We start from the raw sequence: 18,345 nt of genomic DNA, 5'->3' as shown, positions 1-18,345 counted from the left end.
TCATTCTGAGCATTACTCTTCGAATATATAAATTATCATATATTGTTGAATTGATTTTGATAATGAGTAATTGACTAAAGTGTGATCTTTTCATTTATTATCCATGAGGGACATGAATCATTATTGGTCGTGGTGTCGATTTGTATGACTTGATTGATTCATGATTTGATTTGGGAAATTATTAAGCATGTGGAATTTGATTTTGATAATGGCTTGGAGATGAGAACATATTATTTGGAATTGGTTTTGCTATTGTTGAGGTTGTGGGAGATGAGGAAACAATATTATGTGATGATCTGTGTGAGTGCCTGTGTGGTGGTATGTGTGATGATCTATGTGAGTACATGTGTGATGATCTGTGTGAGTGCATGTGTGGTGGCGTGTGTGATGATCTGTGTGAGTGCCTGTGTGATGGCATGTTTGATGATCTGTGAGATGATTTGAGTACATTGTACGGCTTGGGGGATAACTTTGTGTTATCGTGCTCTTGGGTACATGTTACTGAGGCAAGTATTATCGTAAGGCTGAACCTCGGCCAAGGTGATAGGTTACGATACAGTTAGAGCTCTAGTCTGTCTGCCGTTGTACTGCTTGGGGGATAACTTCGTGTTATCGTGCTCTTGAGTACATGTTTGTAAAAGTATGTTTCATGTGAGTTGTTGGTTAGTTAATTTATTTCCTTTTTCATTTCTATTGTTTGATTTCTTTATCTATTCTCTTTTTCATTTCATTTGTTTATTTTAATGTAATCTCTTGAACTAAACTATATGCAGGGATTTCTATGATTTCTTTTGTTTGTTTTAATGTAATATTCTCCTGAACTAAGTTTCTATGCAGGGATTACTATGATTTTGTTGACTGTTGAATGTGATCTCCTTAACTGAGTTTCTATGTAGGGATTATTGATTTTACTTAATTATTGTTGTCAGTACAGTGGTGTTGTGGGATTTGTAGTGGTGTGATCTGAGTTGTGATGCCCTAAGGTTGGCAGTTGGTTTATATTGTGAGACAATGAGTATGATTTCGTGGTTTTGCCGTTGAGGCAAGGGAAGGGAGATCTGATAGATTGTGGGCACATAAAATGTTTAACATATTTGGAGGTAATTGTGAAATTGAAATTTGTGGGAAAAGAGATAAAATGAATTGAGAGACAAAGCATGTGGGTTTTAGTTGGGTTGAAATTATTGAGCATGATATTGATTGATATGAACTCGACGTTTTTGTTGTGATAATTGCATATTGATTTGTTAGACTGAGATGGTGAAAGCATGTTTTCGTGGAATTAAATGTTAATGCTTTAATTGTCTCACGAATTGAGGAATTATAAGCATGCGTGACTTGAGTCACTTTAATTGAGTTTACTCATACGGGCTTGAAAGCTTACCGGGTTTGTGGTTTGCAATCCCGGTGCACTATTTCTATGGTGTAGGGTTGTTATGCAGGTTAGAATATCGAATGATCGTTATTGAAGCTGAGGTGGACTTTCTGTCACGTGGGTGTAGAAGGATGCATATACTTGTAGTCTTCCGCTGTGTAGTGAGTTGTTGAGTGTGGTTACATGTTGAATGTATATTCAGGTTAATTTGTAAGCTAAGTTGTTTAGTTGCTTGATTTAAATGAAAAATTTTCTCTGTGTTTTCACGTTTCGGATTTGAATTACTGTATTCAAAATTCGGGGCGTGACAATATGTCTAACTTAAGAGGTAAGAAAAAATTTCAATCATTAATTATCATCTACAAATCTAGATATAAGGGAAAAAATAAACAAAAAATACTAAACTCAAAATATATCGTGTAAATCTTAGCTACATAAAGAGAGAGAAAAAATGAACATAAGAATATATATAATCATAGGAATATGTAGTTTTCACATTATATTTCCAAAATTTACGAGAACCCAACAAAGGTTGAATTCATATACATGTGTTATGCAAATCTATTGATCAAGTGTGTGTGCAAATCTATTGACTGAATTACATGAATTTTTTTCTTTTCTTAAAGAAAAAAAAATTGTTGTTTAAATCTAAGCATGAGAGTAATGAAAAGAAAAAATGAAAAACAAAAAAAACCAAAATAATTTTTGTTTAGAAGAAAGCCAAAGTAACTTAAATTAATTAGATTTTGGAAGGATAAGATTATCTTTTTCTCAAAAATTACATGTCATGAATTGACAAATTGGTGATGTGTGTAGGTAACATGACATAACACCTACAATTGAGGCCACAAATCATTTTCCTGTTATTATATACAAAATTTAAGGTTTGCAGCAAAACCTATTCTTTTCTAATATTTTATCCTCGGTTACACATTTTGATAAATCTTAGAGGCAAAAGAGTATAGAATGTACTTACTTAAGCATTTTCAGAGGTGAAGTGAATATTTTGGTCTTGGATTCAAGCTTAGACTTTTTTGACAAAATGGAATTTTTCAAGAGAAAAAGGGTGAAGGATTTGTGTGAGGAGCTTCAGTTGAGTTTTCTCTTCAATTAAGAGAGCTTCCGATCAGCTTTGCATTTGATCTTGAAGCTTGAAAAAAATATGATACAGATCATTTGTTTATATAGGCTAGAAACATGCACTAGAAATCAATTGCCAACCATTTTATTTGACTTTCGAAAGCAAATAATAAAGTGAGTTGATAGTCTAGCTAGTTAGAGTAATTGTTCACTAGTAAAAAACAATAGTAAGATGGTTGGGAAAGATATCAGCTAGCTATCTATACATATTGGCATTTGGATCTCACACACGCACACGTTTACTCAAACTAATAAGGGATCTTAGTGTTTTCTTAAGATTCATACAAGTGTTAGCAATATTTAGTATTAATATAACATGCATGATAAAACTAATATAGATAATAGTCTTAGATAATAACAAATATATCGAGTGTATGCAAGAAATACGAACTAAGGTATTTTGCTAAGTTTACTTGAATTCTAATATTTCAAGAAAAATTATCTATCTTGTAAGTATGGTATTTGGTGTCATTGGCTTCTAAAAGGAAATGTTTAGAAGATATTTGAGTTACTGCTAAGTCTACAAAACCTTAGAGTGATATACAGTGATATTAAGTTTAGGGTTATTAAAATAGGTATTGTTGGTCTTCACAGCAGCGGTGGTTTTACAACTGTGGTAGGCATGATGACAGAGTCCATTGGCTTGGTGACGGTGGGATTGCAGCTAGGGTTTGGACCCCTTTGCTGCTGCTTTTGGGTTTAAAAATTTGTATTTGAACCCTGTTTTAATTCAGGCTATGTCTTTAATTACTTGGCCTGCAGCTAGTTGGATTGTTGGGCCTCTTATTTTCATTTTCTTTTAGTTTAGCCTAGGGAAGCCCCCTCTATGTAGGGTGATTCTTTGGAAACATGAATAAATTTGGGAAGGGTCTTGACTATGTTCAAAGTCTTCCCTGTAATGTCAGGTTACTTCATTACTTGAAACTTCACCTTAGGATTGTATTATGTTAGATTGTTTTAGGGTTTTTACTTTAGAGTTTTATTTCATGGCTGAATATTGTCGTAGTCTGGTTATTCGGGTGATTCATTTGTAATGTAACCTTCATTTATTATTAATGGATTGACCCCCTCTTTGATAAAAAAAAAATAATAATTAAAAAAAACAAAAATAGTCCATTTGAAATGCTCTAACCATAATTGATAATAGTCTCCAGCAATATTTCATGCACTTCAGATTGACAGTGTGTCGCATGTCTGATACGCTACCAATAACTTGAAAAGGCACAGACATGGACACGTTTGTCTTCAAAACTAAGACTCTTGCAATACATACAGTGTTGATAATTAGCTTACACATCGGAATAAGGTCATTTTTTTCTTTTAAATTCATTTGATAGCTTTTTTATATCAATTAGTTAAAGAACAAAAGTTCAAACTTGAACCCCTCACCATAGATTTACATATCGCCTTAAGCCCTTCAAATCGCAAGGCGATCTTGGTTATGCTTGGAGTATTGTCCCCAAAAAAAAGTTGTACTTCGAACTGTCATTGCAGCTCATTTGTCCACATTTACTGTATCATGTTTTTATTAACCCTAACGAAATAATAATTTATTAGTCGAGATCCTTCACAAATTCACAGCTCTGGCCCACACCTTTGAAAGACTAGAATCAGTAACAGAGTAATTTTGCGTCCATTGTAAGGTGTATTTGCATAAATAATTTTAAATGAATTTATTAAATAAGCAAGGTCCCGTAGCTCAGTTGGTTAGAGCGTTGGTCTTATGAGCCGAAGGTCGCGGGTTCGAGCCCCGCCGGGACCATGGTTTCCGACTTTTTGAATTAAAAAAGTTAAAGTTTTTTATGGGTTTCTGAACTGTAAATTTTCCTGGGAGACCAAAACTTCCAACTCATCCATCAGATGATTCAGATCATCAGCCAAATTAACTGATCGATTGAAAGAATTGGGATCCCAATTTTCCGTTCTCCGAGGAATGTGTGGGACATTTCTGAAGCAATTAGTCAAGAAATGTACTCTTTTAAGAATTAATTGCTTCAGAAATACATTGCAACTTCTCTTCAACTTTCTTTGCACGTAGCTTGTCTTGCTTTGGTTTCTTTGAGTGGTACTTGTCATGAGGAGCACATGTACATACTTGTTCCAATGCCTACCTTTGAAAACAGAAACATCATTGTAATCCGGAATTAATCTTGAAGCATAAGTACCTTTCGAGACATTTCCACAGTTGTTTCTTGTCTTGATTTCTCTTTAAAATTTTCCTGAACTATCCCCGTCTTTCGAGTTCCAACTTTCTTTGCATATAGGTTGTTTTGCTTTTAGGGGTACGCGGCTTGAGGAGCACACATGTACATGTTACAATACCTAGCTTTCAAAACCTAAGAGCATCTAGTAGAGATATCCTGAAAGGTTGATCAGGTAGCTAGCTTGTTAATGTTACATATTAGCTAGGGTTAGCTACGTACCCATGATCGCTAGCTCCAGATAGTATTCACTAGACTCTTCTTCTGTTTGATTGATACGTCTGAAATAAAGAATCTGTCATTAATTCATATATGACGGAGATGTCTATCAATCATTCAGTTTATCCATCCTCATCATGGTGATTACTAAGTAAAACTAGATTTTCCTGGGTTGGCTGTTTTTAATTCCATTGCTGCCCAACACTTGGATTGTAATCAGAAAAACTATAGCAGAAACTTCTGTTTGCATGACACAGCTAGATGTGTTGCTGCAGGAAGCCTGAATTAGTATATAGGGGTTCTTGCTATGTATGCTGTAAATTTGTGATGACCTTTTTCTTCTCTGTGTGGCTTATGTTACCATCATAAAAACATTTGGCTTTGCGGTCTGCGAATTGCAGTACAGTTGTTGGATTTTCATCTTGACAGTACTTTAAGAAATACTACTACTTGGCCATTACTGGTCAAATGGCCCTTGAATGTATTGACATCTAACCAATAACTCTGTTTATTCAGCTTTCATCGTAAAGTTTGCTTTCGTAGCATTCGTGTCTAAACTTTGATTAACCAAACTAAGAACGCCTGAAACTAAAATGGTTATCCAAAGAAACTAGGAAGTAACAGGCAAAGTTAGCAAAGCCTATTCCAACCAGGTAGAATTAGCTAATTCATTTGTCGTTTATATTTGGAATTTCTTGGCCAGACAACACTGGAGTTGTTGTGTTCACTTGAATTGCCAATGCATGTAGTCTTTCCCATGCGTAAGTGGGAAGGCTTTGAAGAATATTAATGTGAGCACATAATCCAACAGAGGCTCCTTCCAGATGATCGAAAACTTGGGATTCTATCAACGAAGAAAATACTACTAGAAGCCTATTACAAGAGCACTTCAAGCCAATTTGTGAGTGTCCTGACTGCCCCCATCTACCAGCAAGGTTTAATCAAGTCGTTTACTGGGAAATGCAGTTGAGAATGAAATCGACAAAATCGACCTAATAAATCTAAGTTACCTGTCATCATCCCACTATTTTCAGATGGGAACTCCACGGCAGCTTATGGCTTTCGAATGTACAAAAATTATATTTTCAAGTGTTCTGGTTTTGTACGTTTGTAGCTGGTGTGAGTTTATGATGTGTATATAAATAAATACCTAATGAATTTCAGTTTTTAATGCTCACCCGTGCAACATTCATATACCCTTCTGTGTGTCCTTGAGCTCTGACGGAGAATGCTCAACTCAATTATGTGCATTCTATAATTTCTAATTAGATTTCTTAATGCTACATTAACAAAAGAATAAGAAAAGGCTGTGGAATGTGGGGTTGATGATGGGCTGAAAAGCTGTGGAGCACAAAGCCACCATGCAGGGGAAAAGATGAGCTCTCATCTTACAATACTAATCAGATAACATATTAGATTCACCACTGTATAATTAACTTGTCACTTACAAATGAAAAATGTATTGATTATTCATTATTGTCAAACTTATATTAGATAATTAATCTCGAATCTTCTTCTCTTTTTTGTCTTCAACCCTCTTCACAACCTCGTATTGTAGCTCTACTAAATAAGAGCATATTACTCTGTTTGAGTTCGAATCCCCTCTTTCTTAATATCTCAATATTCTCTTGCACGCTCCACTAAAATACCAGCAACCGTAATGAAAATGTCACCATCTCAATCTCAATCTCAATGGAAGCTCTAGATGCTTTTTATCTTGGAGGTATGGCGAGGGAAAAATAAAGAAGAAACAAAGTAGTTTCCAGCTACTCACTCCTAAAGATTTTTATGAGCAAGAGGAGAGCACTGAGATTTACAGGAGGGATTGTAGGGGACCATAGACAGATGGGCAAGTACTAGTAGTTATTGGTGGTATCTGTCCATCTGTTCTGTGCATGTATTGTATTCCCCATAATTGAGTATTTGTGTTGTTTTTGTTCATGCCTCTACCTCCTCCTCCTCCTGGAGCAGATGGACTCGGCCCCCCCAGTTGCTCTCTCTCTCTCTCTCTCTCTCCCTCCCTGTACTTATTACAGATCTCATACAGAGTTACAGACCACGACCCTTAGATTCTTTCAAAATCTGATCTTATAGGTCAAACAATCAAAGTAATTTCCAGATTTACAGCCTCTTCAAGTCATTTTCCAAAAAAAAAAAAACAAAAGCCTCTGTCTTCCTATAGATATGCAGCAAAATAAAGATGTAGGGCAATGGTTGAACTAACTGGAGCCAGATGAATAAATTCTATATCTCTACCAGTAAAATGGGGTTCAGGGTGGGTTTGTTGACAGTGATTCTTCTTCTTCTACAAGTCAACAACATTCAGACAGGACCATCTTCACTGACACTATATTGGGTAAAATGGGTTCTGAAGATTTCACTTTGACTGCAATATCAAAAGAGAAAAGGAAACCATGCTTTTTTCAGTTGGGAAATTTCCTAATTTTGCAGATTGGGAAAACTTAACTTGAGGTTGTGACTTGTGAGCTACTGGTCTGCTCAATCTCCAACAATATATACTGTTTATGGAAAATGACTTTTAGTTTGACTCCATAAACCAGACCAGAGCTTTGATAGAGATACATTCTCTTTCAATTTTTTTATGCTTAGGGTTTGAGCTACCGGGCCTGACCCTTTTCAGTGAAAAGTTTAGTAAATAACAAAAACAAATCACAAATAGGGACCCTAAAATCTCTCTTTCACCCACATCACAAAAAATTTGCTATTTCTAAGTCAGTCGGGGAAGAAGCCCCTATCTCCTATCTATTTTTCTCTCATATTTGGAACAAAGGAAGAACAAAGACCTTTCAAATCAAACTATAAAAACTCTACAAGTTCCATATTTGGTGATCTTATAGGGTTGTTTTAAGTATTCAAAGCAATATTAAATATGAAGATTCTGGTTGGAGGAATGAAATTAAAGCACAAAAGTTTCATTAAACTCTAGAAATGAACATATAACAAACAACAGCATGGTAATCTCAAGCTAAAAGCCAGAAACACAAAACAAACCCAACAAAAACTAAGCAGAGTTTAGGCTTTAAGAGCTCAACTCAAACAAGGAAAACATAGCTACAACAACATAACAAAAGCAACTGATGAAACAGAAGGTAAGATAAACGAACCAAGGGAACGGAAGAAAACCCGAAAACGAACACAGATTTCTTCCTCCCAAGGTCTACGTAGTACACACGCCATTGAAATCGAAGTGACCGGGAAATCTTCTCTCTAGCTTTGTGAATTCGCATCAACAGCTATCTCCTTTATCATCCTCTGGAAGATAGAATAAGCCTGAAATAAAATAAAAAATCAAGCAAACGAGTAAACAAATGTGTAAAATTGTTGCTAAATAAGGAAACTCGGATGAGAAGAATAATTGAACGAAACTTTCTAAAGATATAAAGTACCTTTGAGAGTGAGAGAGAAGTTCAGTGTTTCGATTCAATGGCGAGAATTGGAGGAAGCAGAGGACGGCTTGTCTGAGATGCCGTCGTGCTCCTCCTCGCCCTGGATTCGTGCCGGAATGTGGAAGCCGGAGAATCCGCCGGAGGCGAATCCCATGCTGGAAATGGAAGACTGTTGATGATGATGATGATGGTGGCTATGGATTGACGGCGCCATCTGATGTTGATGGTCCGAAAGGTCGTTGTGGTCGATCCAGGCATGAACCGAAGGCGTGTTACTGGACTGAAGGGGTCCCCTCTGTGAAGAAAAGAACTGGTTTTGGCCGAACAAGAACGGCTGCAGAGTCGGCGACTGCGATTGAGTCTGCGGTTGCGAGTTGAATGTAAACTCAACTCCACCACCGCTGCTGCTGTTGTTGTTGTTGTTGCTATCACCACCCGCATTGTTCCAAGTCACCATTCTCTGGAACCTGTTGAGCTCCGCCTGCTGCTGCTGCTGCTGTTGCTGGTGGTGCTCTGTCCACGTGGCGGCGGAGCTATCAAACCCGAGATGGTTTGGTGTAAGAAAAGCTTGCTCATTTTCGTGATGGGTCTGATGATGATGATGATGAGCTTGGTGGTGGTGGTGGAGAAGAATTGGGTCTTGGAAAGAGTGGAGAGACAGTCGCAGATCTTGGCTCTGGCTGCTGGTTCTGGACAGCAAATCCGGCGGGTAGCTGGCGGGGTGAAACGACTGCGTTTCGGCCGCCGTCGCCGCACCCATTGGGAAGAAAGACTTGATAGTATCTGCAATTGAGTCCGAGTCCATCGACGGCGGCAGAAAATTCGAGCTGTTCTGATTCACCAGCTCCGCCACTCCGCTGCTACCCACCATTGCGCCTCTCCGATTAGCAGACAAAGAACTCGGAGCCTCCACCATCGAGAAATGGAGTCTCGCGTTCTGCGTGTCCTGCGCCACGGATATGGGCACCGTCGGAGAAGATGTCGTCTGAACAGAAATTGAGTTCGGATTCCACGGCGGCAGCTCGTCGAGCTCGTCTATTGCGGCCTTGGCTTTCCTGATGAGCCAATCGACGGCCTTGCTGGGCCGGTCGTATCCTAGCCGGTCCTGCACGTCGTAGAATTGAATGGCGGTGTGCGCGGCCAGCCGGACGCGGCGGTCCCTGGGGCCTTTGGCGGTCTGCACCTTGCTGTGGCGGTCCTTGCGGCCGGTGGCCCTTAGAATGTGGCCTCGAGCCTCCACGATCTCGCTGGTGGTGGAGGAAGAAGCAGTCCTTATCCCCAAACCCAATCGAGAAGCAGCGGAGGACGACGTCGTTGCGCGGTGGTGGAGGTTGTTGTGGCTCTCCCCCATTTTTCTTCCTGCATATTCGATGGTGGGTTCTCCGAAAGCGGTGGTTGAAGTAGAAGAATGAGGGTACTGGAAATGGTAATGGCTCCCTTGAGGATCCAGAGTCAAGGGCCTGTGAGTTTCCTTTTCCAGCTTTTAATGGAACAGTAGCAGCAGCGGGAGGAGTAGTACTAGACCTAGACTTATTTTTAGCTACAACAAGAATCAACTTTTGCTTATTGGGTTTCTGAATTTCTACTTTCCCAGCTCTCAATTTGCCTAATGCTTTTTCTGATGTTGATGATGATGATGATCTCCAGCTGGTGTTCTGGGATTTCTGAAACCTGCAGATAGCAAAAGGCTCTGCCATTCAATAGTTTCAGTTCCATATCACACAAAACAAAACCACCACCAGAAGCCAAAGCTGAGCTTAGAGAAGAAGAAGAGAGAAGGCTAAACCAGCTCTGTCGCCGGGCTAACCCATCACACAAGTTTTGGGTGTACTTTTGATGATGGCTCAGCTTCAGCTCTGGCACTTTCACCAAATAAGAAGTCTGGTTAGCATGTGATGGAAATGAGTTACTATCCCTCTCTTTCGATCTCTCTCACTGTGCTGCCCCCAGTTCAAAGCTGAGCAGGCAAACCCAGACAGACAGAAACCCAAATCCCAATTTCAAAAATCAAACTAAGCCGTGTTGGAAAAATTTTCAATCTTTGAGAGAGAAAGGAGAGAGAAGGGCAGAATAGGAAATGGAGGAGACAAGAGAGAAATACTTCGTTGGCCTATAGGAGAGGTTGATGATGCCAGTGGTAAGGGTGGCAGTGTTTGGTCAGAAAGAGGATTAAAGATCTCTGTGATCTCATCATATCATTGCGTCTGTCTCTCTTTGTAACTATTATCTAAACAACAAGACGCCAAGTCCAGTAGAGAACTCGGTTCAGTAACAAACTAATTTACCCAAACTCCACGTCCGTAACTCAATCCAAACCTCACCCTTCTCTCTCTGCTGCTTTAAGTTTTAACCCTAAACCCCAAACCCCAAAGCATGAAGTAAAATAAGGTTCTGGGTTTTACTTGGGGGATAGAGGTTAGAACCGTTGGGGTTTTGGTTTGGAGCTAGCTGGCTGAAAAGGGATGAGAGCTAGAGTAGACTAGTCTGCAAATAAGGATGCTATGGGTAGACATTAGATCCTTTGGTTATATATTTATATGCCACCACTGACCACCCACGCCTTTCGAAAGTGACCCCACCACCCGTCGCCGTCGTCTCTCTGCCTTCACTTGAAAGAAACAACGTCATCTTTTCTTTTCTCTCATTTTCCCTTCTGTCTTTTTCACGCTTCTTCTTCTATTTCCTTTTTCCAGACCACCTTTTTTTCTCTCATTTACATGGCATTTTTGGGACCTGTTTTAGTGTCTTTCCTCTACCTTATTTTTCTTTTCTTTTTTCTTGTTAATGTCCGCAAATAATTCTTTTTATTCTAAGATGAACTTTTTCATTAACATGAAAGGAAAAAAAAAAAATTACAACTAAAACCTACACGAAGCCTAGTTCTAACTAAACACGCACTCCATCTAGTGTGGGATTTACTTCTGCAAGTTGAAAATGTGCAAGAAACCAGAGCGATTCTCTCCCACCATTGATACCTTAGGAAAAGGGAGACTGCATTACCAACAAGCTAAAAAAGTAATTGGTATTTAGTGGTTTTTTTTTGTTTTTTTTCTTTCCGAACTCACAATCTCTTACTCACGAATAAGAGACTATACCATTAAACCAAATGGTACTGGACTATTTAGTGCTATTTTTGGGTGATCACTTGGTTTTTTTTTTTTAGCATTGATTTAGAGCAACTCCAACAGTTTCCCCATATTTTGATTTTTCTCTACTTTAGGGAAAAATAAAGGGTGCAGCAAGAGTTTTTCTATTGGAACCTCCAAATTTGCTCACTTGACCTCTATGCTTTTTACACCTCCCATCAAATTTTCAAATACTACATTTACTCATTAAACCTCACTAAAATTCCTCAAATAACCTCACTCATATAATTAATTTACAAACAAACTAAGATCTTTATAATAAAAAAAAACTTAGTCATTTCAATGATTTAATTACTCTATAAATCTTAATTGCATTTCCATTTCTTAATCAGACAACATAAATCTCTTATCCAATAAAAAAAAAATCAAACACAAGGTATTGAGTTTGAAAAATTAATAAAAATAAAATAACATGAACTATTATGTGATTTTTTTTATTTACTTTTTCTTTTTTGGCTGTTAAAAAAAAAATAAAGATTAATAATTTTTTCTTAATGTTTCTCTATTTTCTGTACCTCTTGATTAATTATTTAAATATTTTTTATTTATTTTTATTTGCTAGTTCTTTTTTTCTTCTTCTTCTTTTTACAAATATAATGGATAGATTTAGATTTAGGGCATAATACAATTTATTTTGTTCTCCCTAACCAATATGCGTTCAATATACATATCATACATTTTTATCTTAATCATAGTTTTATTTCTTAATATATATATATATATATGAATGCTTTAATGAGTATGTAGTGAAATTGGAAAATTAAAATAAATAGGGAAAATAATAAAGAATGCAATCTAATATTATTGAATTGGAAAGTCTAGAGAAAATAAATATAACCTTTTTTTTTTGTATAATTATTGTCCTTAATAGTCATTTTATAGTAGGTTATATATGTAATTTAATAATTCATAATAGAGTGAGGTCAAGTGAGCAGATTTGGAGGTCTCAATAGAAACTCTCGTGCAGCAATTGCCACCCTACTATTTTCTTAGTTCACCATACAAATATTTGAATTATTGAAAAACAATATTACCCAAGTGCAAAATGACTAATAAGTACATTAATTTTCTAAAATCCAAATATGTAAAAAAAAAAATATATATATATATATATATATAAGTATTAATTAAATACAAAGACTATTTAATTCATAACATTAATCTTTATCTTCTCCACCCAAATTTGAATTTATTACTATTTTTTTGTCTTTTTGTTGCCTCCTAATCGTTAATTCATTATTCAATTCACAAAATCATTACCTTTAACTTCATCAAAATCTTTGCAATATTCTTTGTGAACACCAAAAGTAAAAATTTAAAACACGAAGAAGAAAAAATCAATCTCTTTTTTTTTTTTTGAAGCAGGGTGAGGGAGGAAAAGCCAATTTGAAACCAATCAATCTCTTCTTCATTGATCATAGTTGTAAATTTACTAATCTTTTTACATAGATTGAAATTGAAAGAAAAAGTTAAAACAAATGGGAGTAAATCATATTATGATTTTATTAGGAAACTTTAATAATTTTTTTTTTATGAGTATAAATTAAATGAGAGATTTTTGCTAAAAATATTTATTTTTTAATTGGATATGTCATATAAGGATATTCTTAAAAAAAGAAATGGGTTAAATAAGTAAATTTAATAATTAAAATTAAAATGTAGGGTGTAATGAACAAGTAGGGTGAACAAAGAAAATGGTTGGGTGACAATAGCTGCACCCAAAATAAACATCTTTTGCTCCAACAGATTCTCCATAACTATCCCTATTTTAGGGAAAGTGAGGAAAAAGAGAACCAAATTTCCTATATTTACAGCAATCTCTAAAATTTTAAGGAAGAATATGGAAATTTTTTAGATTGCTGTAAAATAGGGAATCTGTTGGAGTTGGAGAAGAAAAAGATGCTAAATCTTTTACTTTTGTTTCTCTATTATAAAGAAATTAAAGGAAACCTGTTGGAGTTGCTCTTAAAAGAGTTAAATGTGACAAGTACCACATTATCAATTATATTGTCGATATTTAAAAAAAAAAAAAATAGAATGGTCCTCGTTAGATATTGCTGAAACTTAAATGTCATTAAGTTACATAGGGTGGTGACGGTGTTGGGTTTACTTTAGTCCCAGGTCTGAATGTCCGGCAATCCTTTTGGTCGGGTTTAAGTCTCAATGAGTGTAGGCTTGGTCGATCAAAATCTGGTCAGGTGGCCTCTAGGTGGCGAGTTAGTGTTGACACAAGTGAGTTGTCTAGTTTCAGGGTTCGTACTGGCTAGACGAGAGGTGAGATGTCAAGGATTCACTGCTCTTGCGCTTGTTGTCATTGCCATATAGTTGTAGTGCAAGTTTGGAGTCGGGGCTTTTTTGGCCCCTTGAGTCAATCATTATAGAGTTCCAGTGTGAAGTTTAGTTGCCATTATATTTCTGTGTATGAGATGTAGGCCTAAAACTCGTTGTATGCAGTTCATTATTAATGAAGTTCTTCTTGATAAAAAAAAAAGTTACATATTGTATTTCATCATAGATTTAGGAATTTTTTGTCAGCGTCTTCATATACTCTAATATATCGTTTATCAATCTTTTGACGGTCCTTTGTATTTTTTCTCTATGTATACAAACTAATATCAAAATTTCTTTTCACTTTTTATCACGACTGATATTTGTAAGTTTCAAAAATTTATGAATAATTACCCTTATTGAAAAAAAATTATGCCTCCACCACTGCCTCCAACCAAACTTCTCAATGTCCACACCAAAAGAGCTCATATAAGGTTAGCTCCAAATGCTGTTGCTACATATTTGCCTGCTTGATTTTTTTTTTACATTAATGGTGTATCTTAGTTTTGTGTGCTTGATTTTTACATTAATGGTTTCTCCTAGACTCCTAGTTTTGACAAGTAACCACCAACCCCAGTGAATGTCATCAACAGCCTTGGGCATTGCCCTTTACATGGCATCTACCTAGCGGCCTATGCATGTTAATTGGCTACAAGTAATAATATATTTCCATCTTTATGCCAACTCAGAACGGCCTTACATAACTAAATATGGGTTAACCTATAGAATGAGGGCTATAACCTGGAAATCATCTTGGTCTACAGTCTACTTTTACGATGCTTATTATGATTTAAGTTGATGATACACATCTGAAAATGACTGCTCATATATGCACTTTTCTTTTTTCTTCTATCCCCCTCTTTCCTTCTGGGGTCATCTCTAGCTACTCTATTCCATTCCATATTAACTTATTGCCTAGCCAGCTTGCTGGGTACTACAGCCTCTGCTCTTGCTTAATGTAACCCTAACTAACCTCGTGCTGGTTACTATTTCATTGTTTTTGTATTCATTGTTTTTGGATCTGAATGCTCACTTGAAGAGAACAGTTGTCACTGAAGGTCTTGTTTCTCCATTTTTGTCAATGTCTGGTTTGCACGAACTAGCTTTAGTTGCTTACCCTATGTGTTGGTTCAATCATCAATTAATGCCCTAATTTCCCCCCAAAACATGCAAAAGAGGAGAAATAATGTGAAGTAAGGAGGGACAGCAGAGGTTCTTATTCTACATCCTCCGTCTTTCATTGTTATTGATTTGTATAACTAATTGCCCATCACAATTTCTCAGGATTGTAACTATCATTAAAAGTAGGTGAAATTACTTAAAGTTGTGACTCTTTCTGTCACATCTTTAAGAGGTGAGTCGTAATATGTAATTTTACTCCTTTAGATGTTGTCATTTTTCCCTAAAAAAAATAATAAGTAAATTTTCAATCTAGTATTTGGATAAATAAAAACGTTCACTGGTCAAAAGAAAAAAATTCATTTAATGTGTAAAAAAAATGTCTTTGTCTATTATGAAAGTTGTCTTCCTAATATAGACCATCCATGCCTAATTGATTTACTAGAAAGATTCTCCAATTGCATTATATAGGAGTTGTGAATACCTTCAACATCTTACATAATTCGTAGCCATTACTTCTAGCAAGTCATGGAACCTTTGAAATGTTCAATTTTTCCTGGTGTGGTTGTCAAGAGTCTCAAGACTTATGCCCAAACCATACACATCATGTGTGCTTTCTGAGACATTCCTCAGAATTAATATTAAGGAAATTTCTTAACAAGGTCATTTATAAATAGGGTCAGTCTTAAGACTTTAGATGCCTAGTGTGAAAATTTAACAAAGGCTTTATATTCAATGTATAATGACTTTTTTTTATCGATATAAAATTATAAATACAATAATGCAAATGTTATGACATAATCATTTAATAATTTAAATATAATTATCCTCAAACAACTAACCAAGATACTCTGTACTGCAGTTAAATCTGTTATGTTCTCAGGAGTGTTGTCTACAGCCTTGAACTTTACTCATGTTAAGCTTATTCTGAAGGTAAATGAGCCTAAGGACATGACTGAGCTGCGACCTATTGCCTTGTGTAATGTGTTATATCGTATTTGTTCCAAAGTGTTGGCCAACATATTGAAACAGATTTTAGAGTTGGTAATTTCTCCGCTCCAAAGTGCATTTATTCCGGGGCGGCTAATTGCTTATAATACTTTCATAGCTACTGAAGTAGCACATTTTCTGCATACCAATAGGCGTGGAGAGGATGATCATTTTTCTCTCAAATTGGATATCAGTAAAGCATATGACAAGTTGAAGTGGACTTTCGTGAAATGTAAACTTCTAAAGCTAGGCTTTGCAGTCTATTGGGTGGAATTGATTATGATAACATTGACTACAGTTAGTTACTCTTTTATGGTAAATGGGGAAGTATGTGGTTTTGTTAGGCCTAAGAGAGGTATTCGATAAGGCGATCCATTATCTCCATATTTGATCATCATGTGTGTTGAGGGCCTATCCTCTCTTATTCAGCATTTTGTTAAGCAACGATGGATTAAGAGTATGACTATCACCCCTACTGCTCCAACTTTGCATCACTAATTATATTCGGATGATAGTTTTCTCTTTGGTACAGCTATGGAAGAGGAATGTCAGCAATATCGTAATATTTCATACACTTATGAGATTGCTTCTGGCCAAAGGGTGAATTTATAGAAGAGTAGTGTTGCTTTCGATCAGTAGACATATGTCTCTGGATAGACAACTTTATTTGGCAGATACTTTGGGAGTTCAACGAGTGGATAAGCATGATCGCTATCTGGGGGGGAAGAAATAAAACAGGAGCCTTCAAGTACTTGAAAGAAAAGCTCACGCAGAAATTGATGAGTTGGCGTGCAAAGTTGTTGAGTGAGGCTGGTAAGGAGATTCTAATTAAAGCTGTAGCTTAGACATGTAATACCCCGTACCCTAGAACCTTAACTTATTATTTAGTTACCGTTACTAAGGGCATTATTAGTTCATGAGTTACCTTTTACCGTTAATGATTAAGGAGTTAACATTTTTTTTGGTCCGTTAAGTTAGAAAATTTCCTTGTGAATATCATAGTACACGTAAAATCAAGTTTGTGGACACGTAGTTTGTTTAGATCGGAAATCGGACGAAAAAGTTTTGGCCAAAAATAGACGTTACTATTCGTAGTTGATATTTTAAAAAGGGGTTTCCATTTTGGGAAGAGAGAGAAAGTGAAAATAGATCTAGAAATCGGGAAAAACCCGATCTTTTCTTCCTCTTCCTCCTTCCTTTCGCGCACAGTAACCGGAGAAGGAAAATCGGCAAGTTCTTCGTCGTCGATCCACCACAGGTCATCCCACCGGTCGGGAAAGCTTCCTCTCTCCCTCCTCCTTCATCTCAGGTAAGCGTTTTACGTTGGGTAGCCCTAGTTTGAGCTAATTAAAGGAGGAAAGCCGATCGGGTTTGGGGATTTTCTGACTCGATTTCTGATTTTCGGATGTTTTCGACCAGAAATCCTTGTGGTCATGGTTGCTATTGAGGTCCTGATCATGTTCCTAACCTTTATGCAACTCGATTTGGCTGGTGGAGGAAGAATTTGAAGGTGAACAGTAGGGTGAACAGTGACGTCGGGTTCTCTTGCTTTTGGGTTGAAATTCCGGCCAAATCCCTTGGTTTTAGTTGTTGTTGCAAGTATAGATATTGTTGGGTTTGTTGTAGTGATGCTTTTGGTGTAATTTGAGTCGCCGGGTATGGGAGTTGGTGTGGTGGTGGTGGTGAGGAGGCTCAGTCAGCCCCTCAAAATGCATTATTTTAATTTTGTTTAATTTTTGAGTTATACCTAAGGTTTGAGGATGCTTGGTTATAGAGATTTCATGAAAATTTGATGTTGGACATTGTTTTATAAATATTAATATTTGAATCTCTTGGTTAAATACTCGTGGTTATGATTTTGTTGGGAAGTCGGAGAAGTGATTGTGGATCAAAAAGAAAATTAAGAGAGAATTTCAAAATTTGGAAGGGAATTTATTTTATAATTTAGTGGTTAATTTTGGTTAAGGAATCGGAATTAAATCGGTTGAGTACGTTGTTGAAGAGTCGGATTTTTAGAGGAATTGATGAATAACGAGTTATTAAATTTTTCGAGGGAATGAGTTTTTGATTCTTAATTTTTCCCTTATTACGGTTAATTATATCCTGTCAATTATTACAGGACGTACTGAGCCCTCGAGCGAGGAAGACACTGGCAGGTAGCAAGATTAGCGGTGAGTTCTCACCAGTGAGTGGACCTTGGTTTTATTTAAATGATGCATGCAACATGGCATTAAATTGTGACTTGAAAATATTGTTTGTTTAAATGTGATTTTCGTTGAAAGAAAAGAGTTTTAAAAGGAATGAGTTGGCAAGGAGGCTATTATCGGCGTATGTGTACATTACTAAGTCAGCAGTCCCCTCTAGGTAATAGTCTGGTCGGCAGTCTCCTCCAGACTATATTCCTGTCAGCAGTCCCCTCC

The 18,345-nt window shown here is 36.6% G+C and overlaps 1 protein-coding gene, 1 long non-coding RNA gene and 1 other non-coding gene across 4 annotated transcripts; 2 read left to right on the top strand and 1 right to left on the bottom strand.

Annotated features, from left to right (window-relative positions):
• The first annotated feature begins 4,203 nt into the window (after positions 1–4,203).
• Positions 4,204–4,277, top strand: TRNAI-UAU. Its single transcript has one exon. It is a non-coding gene; the product is annotated as a tRNA-Ile (tRNA).
• Positions 4,278–7,838: 3,561 nt separating this feature from the next.
• On the bottom strand, positions 7,839–10,828 carry LOC112165424 (transcription factor TCP4). 2 transcript variants are annotated; one of them, XM_040506402.1, is made up of 3 exons: positions 10,129–10,828; positions 8,343–10,013; positions 7,839–8,226 (listed from the first exon to the last, which is right to left on the bottom strand). In XM_040506402.1, the coding sequence occupies exon 2, from the start codon at positions 9,691–9,693 to the stop codon at positions 8,377–8,379; it is 1,317 nt and encodes a 438-aa protein (XP_040362336.1). In that variant the 5' UTR covers positions 9,694–10,013; positions 10,129–10,828; the 3' UTR covers positions 7,839–8,226; positions 8,343–8,376. The 2 variants fall into 2 exon arrangements, with proteins under 2 accessions (XP_040362336.1, XP_024157688.1); XM_024301920.2 differs by having other exon boundaries at positions 8,343–10,828.
• A 6,242-nt stretch (positions 10,829–17,070) lies between these two features.
• On the top strand, positions 17,071–17,755 carry LOC121053126. The gene is made up of 2 exons (XR_005810846.1): positions 17,071–17,234; positions 17,345–17,755. It is a non-coding gene; the product is annotated as an uncharacterized LOC121053126 (long non-coding RNA).
• Positions 17,756–18,345: the final 590 nt, after the last annotated feature.

The sequence above is a fragment of the Rosa chinensis genome, chromosome 5 (assembly GCF_002994745.2).
Source record: "Rosa chinensis cultivar Old Blush chromosome 5, RchiOBHm-V2, whole genome shotgun sequence".
NCBI lineage: Eukaryota > Viridiplantae > Streptophyta > Magnoliopsida > Rosales > Rosaceae > Rosa > Rosa chinensis.
Note: the sequence above shows the minus strand (reverse complement) of the source record. Positions and strands in the feature narration are given on the sequence as shown.

Bases quoted from the DNA above. Each gene is read 5' to 3' on its own strand.
- LOC112165424 (XM_024301920.2), bottom strand. From the start codon at position 9,693: ATGGGGGAGAGCCACAACAACCTCCACCACCGCGCAACGACGTCGTCC.